Raw genomic sequence first — 15,360 nt, 5'->3', positions numbered from 1 at the left:
CAATGAAAGGAAAAGATGCAGTGACGGGGCTAGTTCAAACAATGTTGAATAGTTCAAAGGGTGTGTAGGTTTAACACATTTATGGCCTGAATGCAAGACTTTCTTTGTTTAAATTGAGAGGTGCCGACATTTGTGAATAGCAGTTCAAATATGACATTTAACTATTTGTGATAAAACGTTTAAATCTCTTAAAATTTCTTTTGTACTTGCAGAGCCGAAAAAAGAACAAACTGCACGCAGAAATATGTGATCATTTATTTCTACACAGTGACATAACTACTATAGTCAAAATTACTAAAGTAAATCAACTTTTTGCAGCCACCCAGAACACAACAACGGGAAAATTGTGAAACGTATGTAAAAAATTTAAAGCGCCATCAGTTTAGTCGTTTCTGATTTGCCACCAGCGTGTCACGTGAATTGTCTGTAGCAATTCGGGCTTAGTACATTGTTTTTTATTAGACGAACGCTCAGTGTTATGTGGTTGGCAGGAGGGTGGGACTAAGGGCACCTGTCCAATCAGGTCGGACAACTCGAGTGAGTGACACCTGTTCTGTGAGCAAGCGTCTGTCGGCGCGCGAAAAGTTGAAATTTCTTTAGGTTGAATGAGCGGGAGGGAGAGAGGCTAGAAACATTTATTTAATTTGTTAAAGTTTGTGGTATATTTATGGTTTTATTATTTAAATGACTGCTCAGATATTCTTTGAAAGTGCCGATAATAGAGCATAGCTGTTTCTTTGGTGGTTTAGGGGTTTACAGGGTGCTACGCTGTGTGTGTGGTAATTTTACAAAATCCGGACTAAGATGAGCCTGGTCCTCTCCCAGGAGAAGGTAACGTTAATATTATTTTAAAATGTATGACCGCGGTTTAATTTATTTACTTACATTGCAATCCTTCTAGTTCACGGCGCTCGTTTTTCTTGCCGCCTTTTGTGAGTGGGTTCCGTAGATAGGCCATTGCCGCTGGTTTACTCACCCAGATATTCACTTTTATGGTGATACTGTTATTAATTTTGGATTTCAAGAAGGAATTGGAAGGGTGTGTGACACGAGCGGGGGCCGATTAAAATGAAATGGCAAATATTTTCCTCCTGATACGACGCAAAAGAAAATGAATTTCGCTTCTGAATGTGCCACGTCCTTCTCTGTCCGTGGAGATGAGCTTCTGTTTAGTAAGACGACGACTGAAGTGTTGGTAGGTGTAGATTATTTGTTCCTTGTGTAATTTTTGAAGGGCACTATTTGTTTGCTCGTTTAATTTTTTGTTGCGACGTAGAGTGGTATGTATAATTTTTCTAATTATGCATAGATAACCGCGGAGAGGGAGACGATTGACGGCACAGGGAATATGGTTACAATACCTTAGGTTGCACACATTGTTACAAAGTACTGTCAGTTCTAGAGCAATTGAACGACACACTGTGTTTTGTAGGAATCGTTCAGTTTTGAATTTGCCAATCGATAATTGTAATCTGTAATTGGGGCAATTGTGGCCTAATGGTTAGGGAAGCGCGTTTGTGATGGAAATCAAAGGGTTGCTGGTTTGAATTCCTGACCAGCAAGGTACCACTGAGGTACCCTGAGCAAGGCACCACCCCAAAGCACTGCTTCCCGGGCGTTAAGTAATGGCTGCCCACTGCTATGTCACATTTGGGTTAAATGCAGAGGACACATTTCGTTGTTGTACACTGCCTGCCATAACAATTAATCACTTTGACCTTTCACTTGTGGCCTCCACCCAGGTGGAGAAGGTGCCGGCAGTTGTGCAGGCAGCGAACAGTGACTCAGATAGTGGTGTGGGCTCACCACAGGAGGAGGGAACACAGCAGCCCAGCATCAGCAAGGAGATGAGCGGTAATATGACCGAGACCAGGGGGCATCTGGCCTGTGTCTAGGTTTTTAAACATGTCCAGGGATAAAAAAAAAAAAAAAAACAATGTCAGTCGTGGGACTGGCAGGGGGTGATGTCTGACTTCACTGGTCCGAGGGTATAAATATGATTCTTGCATGTGTTGTTTGAGTACCATGTCCTTAAACGTTTACTGTGCCGTTAACTGAAATTGTGATTCTAGCATCCTTAAATTGGGAATTCTGTAGTGGCTGTCCTTATTGTCTTGATGTTTACCCGATTCTTTTGCTTTTTTTAAAAAAAATAAGATTCTGAGGATGACATCCAAGTGAACCGGAAACCTCGGTCTCTGAAGGCCCTGAGAGACAGTGACGAGGAGGAGGAGGGAGGGGCTGGCATGGCGGAGGCACTCATCCTGTCAGAATCTAGTGAGGAGGATGCTGGTGGTGCTGCGATGAAGGCCAAGCTGGGCTCCACGAAAGGCAAGAGGGTCGTCCGGCCACCGCTGGAGAGCGATGAGAGTGATGCGCAGGCGGAGAGTCAGACCCCTGGTCGAAAACGAGAGTATAAGAGGCAGAGATCCCAGCGACGCAGGGAGAAGTCGCAGAAGGCTAAGGATTGGGTGAAGAAGAACAAGAGCCCACAGGTGAGAGTGTTTGGGGGGGCAGTGCGGTGTTGGAGGATGTGCTGGTGTAACTGCTGAATGATTCTGGGTGCCTCTACTGTAGGAACATCAGATTCTATACGTTTAATTGCTTAGCTATCAAAGCGAATTGTTTACAGTTTTATGCTGGTAGCTGTTTACTCAGAATAAAAGCTGCCTTTCCTGAATATCGTCATCACTGGCCCCCTCAGGATGTCCTTCAGCCTTGTTGATCCTAACACTATGCTGTTTACTTATCTGTCCGTGTCTGTGTATCTGTGCTGTGCATATCTGTACTTATTTGTGTATCTGTGTGGTATGTTGTTTGGTGTTAGTTGGCAACCCTATGTTTTGTTTTCAGGGGAGTCCTGTGACCCCTCCACTGAATGATAGTGGCTGTCTCCTTGGAGACAATGATCTGTTTGACACTGGTCTGGAGGAAGGGGCGGAGCCCGAGGAAGAGGCGGGTCTTGATGCCATCATAGCGTCAGTAAAGCAGAAGGTCAAAAAGCACAAGGTGGGAGGTCGCCATAAAGATGTATTTGCAAAAATGCATTCGCAGTAACACCAAAAAACTGGAAGTACTGGACAGTGATTAGTCCAAAATACTCATGGGCCAGGCCAAGCACATCTTGGTGCTACTGCTACGCTTGGTATAGAGTAAGATAGTAAAGCTATGAAGACACTATGAACGATGGGTGGCTATTGTAACACTCTACGGGGGGCATACACCTGGTTATTTTGTCATGTGGTTTAGCCAGGTGACGTCCTGATTGATTTATGTGGTCCTCCTTGACTTAGTGACACCCTGAAAATGGCCTTCCCTTGCACAAAACCTTTGTGCAAATTTTTCACAGTAGACTATGATCATGAAATAATTTCAAGGCTCTGCCTGGCAGTGTCATGTTTGATATTTATGCTTGTTCCTGCGTTTCCTGCAATAGTCAGCACTGAAGTATGAAGAGGACGATGATGAAGAGATGATACAGAAACCACAACGCAAGGCATGGTGACCATTTCAATCTTTTTTTTGTAACTTACCCTAGTACCCTACTAATTTGATATTGTAGATAAATGTATTGTTGCTGCCTTGTGTAGGGAAAGTACGTCTTAATTTTGACCATTTCTGAACAGTACAACAGTTCCTGCAAGAATGACGTTTCAGGTTGTACCATGGTGTTTACGGCCTTGTACTCATGTACCTTTGCTTCATCTGGCAGGAAAGGAAAGCAGCTTTGGCCAGCAAAGAGGCTATCAAACACCTGCACAGTGAGAGCCAGAGGCTGATCCGAGGTCAGTGAGCAGCTTCATCGCGGCTTTCTCAGTCTACACATCTGTCAAGTGGTGGGGTCGGGGTGGAGGTCTATCTCAGCTCATTCTCCTTCTCAATAGAGTCCTCTGTGGGGCTGCCCTACCACATGCCTGAGCCCAAGAGTATCAATCAGTTCTACAAGAGGAGAACCCGACCTGAAGGCCCAGCTATGAGGCTGTTAAAGTATGCATTGTGTGTGTGAGAGAGTCTAGAATGTAGCCATGGTTTCTGTTCCATGTACAAATGATCTTTTTATCGTTAGTGCTTGTCTGCTCCGCTTAATGCAGATTTGTCTGGGTATTTAAATGCTGTAATACCTGTGATGTTTTTCTTGGCTCTGGGTTTTGGGGTTGGACAGTGACCTACATTCCCCATGCCTTTCAGGTCTGCACAGTACCAGACATGTCTCATAGAGGTGCCGTCACCTCCTCAGCCTGACCAGAACCAGTCTAAATCAGAAAATCCGGCTGATGCAATGGATCCCATTAAATCTGTAGATAAGTCCCCCGAAGCATGTCCAGAGGTCCCCCTCTCAGTGTCTCAGCAACCGGCCGACTTGGTGCCCGGCTCGCCTGCCAAGGATGAGGGCAGTTTGGGTACAGACAAGCTGTTGGAGCTGTCGGAGTCAGCTGGAGACCAAACTGATTCTGACACGGTTGGACCACAGATGGCCTCTTTAGAGTCTGAAGTACAAGTGCCATTGGAGCTCAGGCTGGGTCAGAGCAAGGTGGCAGAACCCACAGAACCCTCCCCAGCGGAGCCCCAGCCCCGGAAGAATCGATTGGCTCGCCTGCGGGAGCTGGGCCTCGATCCAGCACCTGTGCCCAGGCTGTGTGCTGATGATGGGGCCTTTGTACACTTGGAGCCCCCCCAGGTGAACCCTGGTGAGTCAGTGTCCATGACTACCATCTCCTGATGCCCTTTCCCAACTACTGGTGCTTTTCCACTGTTGCAGAGAAAGGAGCTGTACAGTGAACTAGAGGTTTTCCATTGTAAAATGTGGGCCCTACCAGAGCCGGAAACATGCTGACATTCCCATGCTTACTAGCAGCGCAGGGAGCGTGACCAAACCAAGCTGGTTGTCACAACTATCTGATTTTGTCTAAATGCACAGTGAAACTGGTGTTCTGCGCATGGCTTATTTGAAGGAAACCGCATATATTCTGTGGAAAAGTGTCATATGACTGAGTAGCGCATGATTTATTTAAACTCCATTGAAAATCATCTTTTTCTGGTAGAATGTTCTTCAGGGTTTTTTTTTACCCCAGTATCGTTATGAACTGAAATACAAATTCTTTTGAGCCCAAAGTTCCATGCTGTTCTCTTTGTGTTAAAATTCCTAGTGTTACCACAGTTTCTCTCATGTTCTGTCCCGTGGCTTTTGGTAGTGTATTGTATCCGCCCGTCTCCAGGATTTGGAGGTAACATCTCTGTCCTCTGCCCCCCCGTCCAGCTCTGGAGGCATTGAAGGAGAGGTTCTTACGCCATGTCCAACCTGCACCCTGTGCCCAAGGGGAGCGTTCTATGCAGCTTAGTATTGTGCGCAAGGACAGCAGCGCCCCCTCCGGCCAGCAAGAGCTGCTTGAGGAGTCGGTCACAGTCACCATTGGCAAGACCGAGAAGGATGTTGTCCATGCCAAGCCAGGTATAGTCACTGGCTGTAGAGAGCAGTTTGCATGCATGGTGACAGTTGCCCCTGCTCCAAGGTCTATCTGCCAGATCTTCCTGCAGATTGGAGGTCTTTATGGGAATGTGTGCAGGACTTGCGCGGGGCCTGCTGAGTGAGGCTCTCCCTCGCCCATTGGCACAGGTGAGAAGCTGGTATTTCTGAAGTCCCGTCTGCAGCAGGCCATGGCACAGCGTCGGCAGGAAGAGCGTGAACGTCGGGCAGCCCTCCACCGGCTCGACAACGAAGACTGCGAGGAGGAGGAGGAAGAGGAGGAAGAGATGACGGACGAATCTGATGCTGAAGAGGTAAGTGTGAAGAGCTTCTCGAGTATACAGTGGGAGAAGTGTAGACTGCCGTGGTGGCTTCCTCGCAGTGGTCATTTCAAAATAAAGGTCACTGTGCCTTATTTCTCTTGCAATGCTTCCAATGTTATTTCAAAATAAAAGGTGTATTTAATGTGAATTGCACTAAGTTGTGTAGTTGTCGTGAGATTGTGTCCACTTCGTCTTTTGGAGATGTTAGTTGTACCCGCTCCACATTGCGAGCCACCCCTGTAGGGCTGCTATGAGCCAGGCCATTTTTCCCGCCGGACCCTTCTCGAGCTTCTTGCCCACATGAATGCTCAGATTGCTGCTGTCTGCATGTGCACTGACACCGCTCTCCCTGCAGGGTGTGACCGGGCTGCTCGGGGATGATGAGCACGACGACGACAGTGATGTTGGTGAAGACGACGCAGAGGACAATCGAAGGAGCAACTCCCCACTGGCTCTTAAGGGTCCGTCTCCACCTGCGGACCTCCTGAACACAGATGGCACTCTGCTGCTGTTTGCTGGGAGCTCCAGCTCTCGCCTGGGGTGAGTGTCGTGCTGGGCTTGTGGACGATCGTCCCTCGTTTTGGTTGGCCTCTGTTTGAATGTGTCTGAATACAGCCAGGGATGCCTTACTGTTTCTGTGCTGGTGGTGCTTTTCTGTCCAGAGATGGGGTGAGGAGACCAGGAGCATCGGGGCCTGAAGGTGACACCAAGCTGGGTAAGCAGAAGAGAGGCCACGACCCTGCAAAAGTGTTTGTTTTTGGCTTTGGTATGCTTTGCGAAGACAGGCAGAGCCAACAAAGGCAAATACAGTATCAGTTTTGATCGGTGCCGTCTGTCTGTATAATTTGTGAATCTGTGTGGTGTTCCTCTGGAAAGGTGCATGTGTGTGTGGTGGTTTCTTGGTTCCTCACTGTCCATTTGTTGGCTGGTTTCTTTCTTGCAGATGAAGAGGATTCTCTTTCCTTGGCTAAAGACAATAGTCACAACAGCAGCTTCGAGCTCATTGGCTCCATGCTTCCTTCATACCAGCCAATCAACCGGTCTGTGGGGAGGGGCTTACCCATCAGCGCGCTCCGCTCACCATCACCAGTATTCTACAGGCCCAGCTTCCTGGGCTCAGCCTCTAAGGTGTGCTGCTGTGACTTTGGTGGCACCTTTTCCAGGAACGTTGTCACCAACCTGCTATCAGAGCAGTTCTTGCTGCACCATGTTACATTTTCCTCAGGACAAGAGTAGATTGTGCTTCCTAAGTATAGCACCTTACAGACTATCAGTGTTTTTATTCTGTACTAATCAAGGTAATAGGACCAGGTCAACAGTAGGGAGTTAAAGGATGGGTTCTCGCAGAACGCTTGATGAATGCTTCAGTTCTGGGTGGCTTAACGATGATCATTTTGGGTGCCACTGAGGCACACTGGTTTTGTGTCATCATGATATCAAAGAAGAAAAGCAGATTTTGAGCTTTCATGTACACCTTCCCGGTAGTAACACAGATGTTCGCCGCTGCTGGTCCTTGTTGGGCATTATGTAAAAACTGTACTCTGAATGATAATGAGCTTTCTGATTTAGTTGGAAATCCCATGTCCAGAAAATCTGATATTGGGCTCAGACCTGCATAAGAGAAGCTTATGGTGAAGGCTAGTAAGCTGTACTAAGAGGTAGTCATGCCCTTCCCTGCCATAGAAGTGGTCTGTTATGATAAATTCATAATCTGTCAGCTGTATGTGAAGTCTAATGAATTCTTAGTAATTTGGGGCAGTATTGACAGTATTGCTAGTATTGGTTGGCAGTACAGCCAGAGTCCATGGTGTAGTTTGCATGGTTGGCTGTGTGTGGCTCTAAGGAATCTATGGTTGAGGTTATGTATTCCAAGGTGGAGGCTTATCCTGGTAGAGGTAGTTGCCAAAGCTACCATGTTTTCTTGCCATATTTGAGTGAGATGTGTAATTTTGTCTCCTCTTAGAGATGCCTAACAGTGCAAACTGGTGTCCCCATTCCCCCCCCCAACAGAGCTCAGGGAAGCTGTCCGAGCCCTCGCTCTCCCTCCCAGTGGAAGACTCCCAGGACCTGTACGCCCCGTCCTCCCCGAGCGAGGCTGGGCCGCTGTGTGCAGGGAGCCACTCCCAGGGCCGCTTCTCCCTGGAGGAGGACACGCAGTCGCAACTGCTGGATGCTGACGGCTTCCTGAATGTGGGGCCCCGCGTCCGGGCCCCGGCCCCCAAGGAGCGCCACCGCCGGCTCCTTTTGCCAGACAGCCTTGACGAGAATGCCATGGACGCCAACATGGGTGAGCTGCTGGGCCTCTGCTCTGGGGGCTTTGAGGGCACGGCCCCCAGGGGCACAGACAGGGCCGGCCAGCCTGGCGGGGACACACAGGAGGGGGCCATCGGTGAGCTGCTGGGCCTCTGCTCGGGGACATTCGCCACCCAACAGGACAGCGACAGTCCTACGGAGGGACCTAGGGCCCTGTCAAGAGCGGCCCAGGGAGGCTGCAGTGAGCCTGGCTCTCAGCAAGCAGTCGAGCAGCTCCTTGGCCTGTGTTCTGGGACATTCTCCAGCGCAGGTCAGTCTGAGTCACCCGTCTGTGTTTAGGTTGGCTTTAATTTTTGACATTTTCATTTGAAATCCCGTTTATTTTTCTGTGAGGTTTTAAAGACTCATTCAGTTTTTTTCTTATATATTTCTTTTATATTTAAGTTTTTTAAGTAGTAATTTTATTTCTTAGGACAAAGCTGTAGAGCTGATTTATGTGCCCGGTCTTGAATGAATTCTATTTGAATACACAGTGCACATTATGTACTGATGTCCTCAATGTGGCCAAACCATGGTCTCATGTTCCAGGTAATTAATCGTGATGAAATGTAAACGTTTCACTTCATTGGCTAAGGGTTATAATGAAAAAACCAAAGTATTACAATCGGTTTCCAAAGATGTTTTCTAGTTTTAATCTTTATTTTTTGTATGTTATTTCATTTCTATGAAACTTATGCTGGGCGGTAACTCAAATATTTGGTATTTGATCAGTCAGCTTTTGATTTCTGCAGAATTTTCTAATAGTTTATAATGAAGTCACCGCGCTTCACAGTGAGCAAAGAAGTGATTTTAGAAGTGCAATAATTAACATTGTGTTCAATGAACAGCGCATATTGCATTTAGTTTACTTACCTGGCGCTTTTATCCTAAGCGACATGTATTTCAGAAGGGTCAGACTGTCCCTGGAGTTAAGGGCCATACTCGGGGCCCCAGTGGTCAAAATGATGCACCGACCAGGGGATTTGAACTGGAGACAGTGTCAGCGTCCAAACCTATTAAGAGCAGTATATGAACAACTGCCTCCAATTTTATAATCGGGGACATAAGACTGAAATTGTATTCATTTTGGCCATTGGCCACCAGCTAGATTTTCTTGCCGCCTTTTATTTGATATACTATTAAGTGTCACTATTGTCACTGCGTTTGGAATAGGCTAAAAATGGAACGTGCTGTAATTCTCCCATTTGCGGAAGTGTCGGAGTAATTATTAAAATGAAATTGTATTTATTTTTAAGTTACTGCAGCCTTATTTGCACCACAAGTAGTGGTGCAAGAAGTTAAGTTTTGTATGGACTTTTGTTTCCAGAGAAGCATGTTCATTTCAGCTGCACTGTTCTTCTGAACTGTCCTGCTTGGTTTTGTGGTAGTATGCGGTACTATACCAGGGGTCCGGGCTGCTCCCAGGAGTGTGTGTGTGTATGTGACTGTTTTCCTGTAAATATTCACTTTCTATGCAGGTAACTCGCCAGCACAGCTAGACGGTAGCCAGGCCCCGGAGTCGCCTTGCAGTCCAACCCACAGGTACCTAGATGCCATGGCAGATGGTTTTCCCCCATTGCTGCAGATGACCAGTAATGGCAGACATTTCTTCATTTCACGCATGTTTCCACTCTTTCAGGGAGGAGCGTAGAGATGAGGAAGTTGAAGAGGAAGATTGTGAATTTCGACTGTTGTCAGACATTGGTAGCCTTAGCGACGAGGTGAGCTTTCCCCTAGATCTGGAAGCAGATTTTTGTGACGGCAAGAACTAGGGCTGTACTCTATTGGGAAAAAAATCACATCGGGGTGTGTCAAATTTTTAGTTTAAAATTGTGATATTTATAAAACAAAGGAGTTGAAATGGACCCAAAATCAACTAGCCAAATAAAATTTACCTACCAAGTTTTCAAGTTGGCGTAGTTGCCGACACATCACTTGCTTTTGCTCAATATCTTCTCTGAGGAAACCCAAGGGTTTTCATTCAACAGGAGATTCTTTTAGTGAGCAGTTCTTGCTCACTTTTCTCCTCCTGAGCCAATTTTGCTACATTTCTGACAGACGTGCCACACTCTGAGTGGGTCTAACCGCAGAGTCGAAAATGATTGTTGTAGAGTCAATGCAGGGCTCATGCAACAGCAGTGCGAGTAAACTTTACACTTTTCAAAAACAAAACACTGTACCTAATCTTGAAAAAGATCATTAAAATTGCAGAGCTTGCCGTTTCATTTCCTATGACAGAGTAAAAACATTTTAGGGTATCTTTACGCAGATGGCTATCATGGTCCTTGCAATGTCAGTGTTAATATTGTACTACAGTTCAACCAAGAACTTGAGTTGAGTTGATTTCATTTCTTAACAGGAGGGTAGTATGGAGGAAGAAGACAAAAAAGGAAGTGGCAGTGAAAATGAAGGGGAGGAGCCAGAGGCGGTGCTGGGAGTCCGCAGAGGGAAGCGGAAGATGTGAGTACTGGGGTCGGATGAATGGTGGTTCTTCGAGATGGCTTGCAGCCATAGCAGTCTTCAAAGTATAGTTAATATATTCTGTTACGGTTTTTTTTTTTATGAATAAACTTTAATGTAGCGCCCAAGTCTCTGAGTGTAATAGATTGTGATGAGCAGAAGTGGGCAGTTCTGTCACACGATCCTTTCTGTTTGAAGGCACCTAGCAGAGTTTGTGGAGTCCGAGGCTGAGTTGTCAGGCAGTGACAATGGAAGTGACGATGAAGAGGACGAAGGTGGAAGCGAGTATGAGGATGATGAAGTGCAAGAGGAGCTACCTTCTGATGAAGAACTGCAGGACCAGGTCAACAAGATCCACATGTGAGTTCCAAGCCACATGTGCATGCATGTTCTGCATGTACACGCAGTCATGTTAAGTGTTCAGTTTGGACCTTTTCCAGTCTATTTGCCTGTATGGTGTAAGCGGTTACATACCCAATGTGTCTGTGTTCAGTGGAACCTCTGTCCTCTGTGGTCCTGTCATAGGAAACAGGTGCTGGATGATGACAAGCGGCGCTTACGTCTGTACCAGGAACGTTACCTGGCCGACGGAGACCTGCACTCAGACGGACCTGGGCGCACCCGCCGCTTCCACTGGAAGAACATTGGTTAGAGGACATTATTTTTTGTTCCTTATTCAACTGACACTGTGAAACATTTTGCTGTATTTTTTTGGCCCCACTACATGGTGCTTTTGTTTGCCTGTTCACATGCTTTGTGCCTTTTTTTTTTTTTACAAACACCACCATCTAGTGGAGTCAAAAAATACAGCGGATGGTTCATGAAGCGTCTTTTTTATCATCATTGCTTTATTCATGTGTGTGCATGCACCCACGCATATGTCAGGATTTTGTGGTAACTTTGTTCTGTGTCTAGACAATGGATTTGAGATGGGTGATGATGGGGATGAGGAAGAGGATGAGGAGGAAGAAGAGGAGTTGACCCAGGCAGAGCAACAGAGGAGGAAAGAGCGAGCAGAGAGGGAGCGCTGGCTTCGCGAACAGGTCTGTATCCCTGGAAATGGCTCGGGTTGCCCATCATGACACCCGTCTCCCTCACCCTTCACCCTTTGTGTTCTCCTGTAGTCTGAGGCAGCAGCCCGGAGGGGTCTTGGCGATAATGAAGATGATGACGAGGAAGAAAATATTGGCCAGGAGGATAGCCAGTTCATGAAGCTGGCGAAGAAGCTGACGGCGAAGAAGCTGGCCCAGACGGGTAAGGAGGCGTCCCTGATATCTCACCACTGACCCCCCCCGTCTGTATATTTTACTCAGTTTCCCTCTTCTTGTACAGAGGGTCCTATGGCCCCCAAGGAAAAGACTGCCCTCTCATCTGCTCCCTTTAATATGCAAAATAATGTGGTGAGTACAACTTGTCAATAGATAATGTGTGCCTCTTCTCCAAAGTCTGTGTATCTGACTGGTGTATGCCTCCCCTTACCAGGTGAGGCGAGGCTCCTTACTCAGCCAGCCTCGGGCCGTCCTGCAGAAGCTGGCTTCCATCTCCGATGCTAATCCCAGTGCCCCACGAAACAGCCGGGGATTCCTCTTCCAAACCCTCTCCCCAGAGAAGGACACCTTTGCAATGGCATGCCCCAAAAAGCAGGTAACATGCAGCTCCGTAACATGCCTGTCTAGCCATGTGCTCTGTGTGCTGTGATGGTAGGTATCATGAGATTAGATACACTATATGGACAAAAGTATTGGAGCACCTGCCCAATATACCCACAGGAACTTTTATGGCATCCCATTCGAAATTTATAGGCATCAGTGCAGTTGATTCCCCTCTTCTGGGAAGGCTTTCCACAAGATGTTGGGGTATGTCTGTGGGAATTTTTGCCTATTAATTCAGAAGAGCATTTGTGAGGTCAAACACTGATGTTGGATGTGAAGGCCTGACTCGCAATCTCCATTCTAGTTCATCCCAAAGCTGTTCGATGGGGCTGAGGTCAGAGCTCTGTGCAGGCCAGTCTGGTTCTTCCACACCAAACTTACCTAACCATGTCTTTACAGACCTTGCTTTGTGCACTGGGGCATAGTCATGCTAGAACAGAAAAATGCCTTATTCAAATTGTTCCCACAAAGTTGGGAGTATAGAATTACGAGGTATCCAAAATGTCTTGCTATGCTGAAGCATTAGGAGTTCCCTTCCCTGGAACTAAGGGGCCCAGTGTGTCCCAGTACTTTTTGTCTATATAGTGTACTTGGTCTCTCTGGGTTTGTGTGTATCAGTAATGAATATTATATTCATGTGGATGATGGCAATGAGACCATTCTTTTGGAAATGTATTAAACACCAGAATGTTACTTGTTCTGATGGTTTAACTTTACTGGATTTTGCGCAAGACTTTCGTATAGTGTGCAAAAATGATGGCCTGGGGTTTTTCTCATTGTTCCTACAGAATCTAATAGCACTTGTGTATGTTTTATTGCTTTTGTTATGCTTCTTGCGGTGTGTGTCTAGCTGCTTATACCTTGGCAGTTTCATGCAGATTTTTGAAAATTTCTTAGGGAATCGGCATTAGGAGGAGACTGGGTGCTGTTTATATGTAATATGTGGAAATGGATCTCAAAATGTTGTGGATTTGCAGACACATTATGCTTTGGCTGCAAAGACATGCAGCACAAAATAGAAAAGATCTGATTTGCTAGAATGTGCATAAGCCCTTAAACTTGTGTGGATTTCCTTGGGAAATGTGGTGATGTAACCTTTTAGGTGGAGCTTTCCTTTTGATTTATCCACTGCAAACCTTGCGAGCAGAAGCTGCATTACCCATTCTTTCCAGTAGGTGGAGCCAGAGCCTATATTGTAGCATTGACGCAATCAAATTGGATTCACAATTTCTGTCTAGGAGGGCACTGTTCAGCCTTACTGTGCTTGATTCTGATCACAAGGCTTCTGCGTGGCGTGAAAATGCGGTGGCACGTTGCATATAAAACACATTTTCAGCTTTGCTAAAGAACAGCATCATTGCATATAATGTGAATTTGGGTGAAATTTTGATTTTGGTGATTTTTGGTAAAGTGGTGTCTTATGCTCATTCTGCTGTGCTGTTGATTACAAAGGTAATGGTGCATTTTCTTATTAAATGGGTCTTTCTGAATGTGGAATTGTCAATCCTTAAACTATGGTTAACACCAGTCTTCTACTGGGCAGGTGACGAAGAGAAGCCAAGCAGAGTCTTTGGCCCCTGCAGCCAAGCGGCCATGCCTGGGACCCGTACACTCTTCTTCGGGGCTTCCCAAGAGCATCTTCAGCTACCTGGAGCGCTGAGGCCACGGTGTCCCACCTCGGCGAAGCTAATCTTTATGCAGGCCTCCCTCCTGTGTCTTATTCCCCAACCTCAGCTAGGTCGCCAGTGCTTATTGTGTAATGCACAAACTCGGCCTATAATTATGTAAATACAAGGTATCGGTGTGTCTTTTATTGATTCCTTCTTAAGATGTAAATTAAAAAGTGTTTAAGTATCATTGGTTTTGAGTTTTTGTGTCCCTCGTTGACCAATCATCCTGCAAAGTGTGTGTGTGTGTGTGTATGTGTGAGAGAGAGAGAGAGAGAGAGAGTACGTGCACAAGGGGCTTGTTGCAAACACTACACTGCAGTATATTTACCCCTTTTTGGCTGCTAGCTTGAGGTCCAGGAGGGGTCCTCCTGTACCCCTGAATGAAGTACTTGGAACCTGCTGTGGTTTGTATTTGCCAAATATGTAAACAACTGCTGGCTTGCAGAAGCTCACCAGAGCCTCCTGCTGTAGTTGCTTTCAAAACTTCATATGTTATGCCTGGCATTACAAGCTTATCCAACAGCAGGGCTGCCCCGAAGTAGTGTGAACTTATTGGAATTTAAATTCGTTAACTGCTTCCTTGTTATCTAACTTACCATTCATGAGATATTTTAAGTTGTTTGATTTTTAGGGAAAACGACACGTACTGTTTTCATACCCGTGACTGTATAAACAGTTCCCTAAAATCCAAGGTCCATAGATCAGTCCACCAACATTTTGCCCATAACTAAAGTCTCCTAAATCCAGTTGTAACTAATGTATGTTATTTAATATGCTTTTTAACTTTATGTTTGTCTGCACAAGCAAATATTTACTTTATGAAACTTTGCCATTGTTAAGTTTAACGCTTACTGAAAAAAATCCACATGCAACCCGCCCTGGGCTTATGTGGGGAAACTGTCCGTTTTGTGAAAGGTAGATACAATGCCCATGCATACTGTTTCTGGAACATTCTTTCAGTGAGAGGTTTCGGGTGTAATGGAGCTGAAGATGGACCGCAATCACACACACTTGCGATGGAGTGCACTTCTCAGAACAAACCAGGCCAGAGCCATATCAAAAATTAGTATCGTCATGCTTGAATTCTTGTAAGTCGCCATCTTTCAGCCTTGTCTATCTGGTCTCCTTTCTATAGTCACATTTTCTATCCGTCTGACCTCCGACTATCATATGTGTTGCCGCTGTCCTCATTTCTCTGTGCCCGCTCCCTTTCAGCTTTGGTAGATGGAGATGATTTTGCATGTGATGGAGCCCCCGGCGAGCACCGTGTTTGATGTATTTTTCATGTGTACAGGCTGCTGTTGAACTGCGGGGGGAAGGGAGGTGTGTTGGGGACAGCTTCAGGGTACGGCATTTGAATTACTATGTTGTTGGGAGTGAAGTGGGGAGAGGAGGAGAGGGGCTGGAGAGTGTGTTGCGGTTTAGCCAGCAGCGGTGGCTTGTCATGGGATTTTAGAAGGGGGGTGGGGGGGTGGCGTACTTTTGTCTGCAGTTTGTCT

At 46.3% G+C, this 15,360-nt stretch overlaps 1 protein-coding gene across 2 annotated transcripts; it reads left to right on the top strand.

The window, feature by feature from the left end:
• Nucleotides 1-555: 555 nt before the first annotated feature.
• On the top strand, nt 556-14,014 carry LOC125719465 (claspin). Of its 2 annotated transcripts, none has more exons than XM_048994258.1 (24): nt 556-831; nt 1,743-1,854; nt 2,158-2,495; nt 2,854-3,009; nt 3,437-3,496; nt 3,713-3,785; nt 3,885-3,987; nt 4,189-4,688; nt 5,258-5,449; nt 5,615-5,778; nt 6,143-6,327; nt 6,450-6,502; nt 6,731-6,915; nt 7,798-8,350; nt 9,558-9,621; nt 9,719-9,800; nt 10,439-10,539; nt 10,738-10,899; nt 11,065-11,186; nt 11,455-11,582; nt 11,664-11,793; nt 11,872-11,939; nt 12,022-12,183; nt 13,735-14,014. In XM_048994258.1, exons 1-24 carry the CDS (start codon nt 805-807, stop codon nt 13,849-13,851), a joined length of 3,837 nt encoding a protein of 1,278 aa, XP_048850215.1. In that variant the 5' UTR covers nt 556-804; the 3' UTR covers nt 13,852-14,014. The 2 variants fall into 2 exon arrangements, with proteins under 2 accessions (XP_048850215.1, XP_048850214.1); XM_048994257.1 differs by lacking the exon at nt 556-831 and adding an exon at nt 868-1,195.
• The last annotated feature ends 1,346 nt before the right edge of the window (nt 14,015-15,360 follow it).

This window comes from Brienomyrus brachyistius, chromosome 23, assembly GCF_023856365.1.
Source record: "Brienomyrus brachyistius isolate T26 chromosome 23, BBRACH_0.4, whole genome shotgun sequence".
Lineage (NCBI taxonomy): Eukaryota > Metazoa > Chordata > Actinopteri > Osteoglossiformes > Mormyridae > Brienomyrus > Brienomyrus brachyistius.
The sequence above is the reverse complement of the archived record's forward strand: the minus strand, read 5'-3'. Positions and strand labels throughout refer to the sequence as shown.

What these genes read in the sequence shown, in the direction of transcription:
- LOC125719465 (XM_048994257.1), top strand. Translation starts at nt 1,112, where the DNA reads ATGAATTTCGCTTCTGAATGTGCCACGTCCTTCTCTGTCCGTGGAGAT. An exon ending in TACAGAAACCACAACGCAAG is followed by an intron (nt 3,497 to 3,712) that starts GCATGGTGACCA and finishes TTCATCTGGCAG; the next exon opens with GAAAGGAAAGCAGCTTTGGC. An exon ending in TGGGACATTCTCCAGCGCAG is followed by an intron (nt 8,351 to 9,557) that starts GTCAGTCTGAGT and finishes CTTTCTATGCAG; the next exon opens with GTAACTCGCCAGCACAGCTA.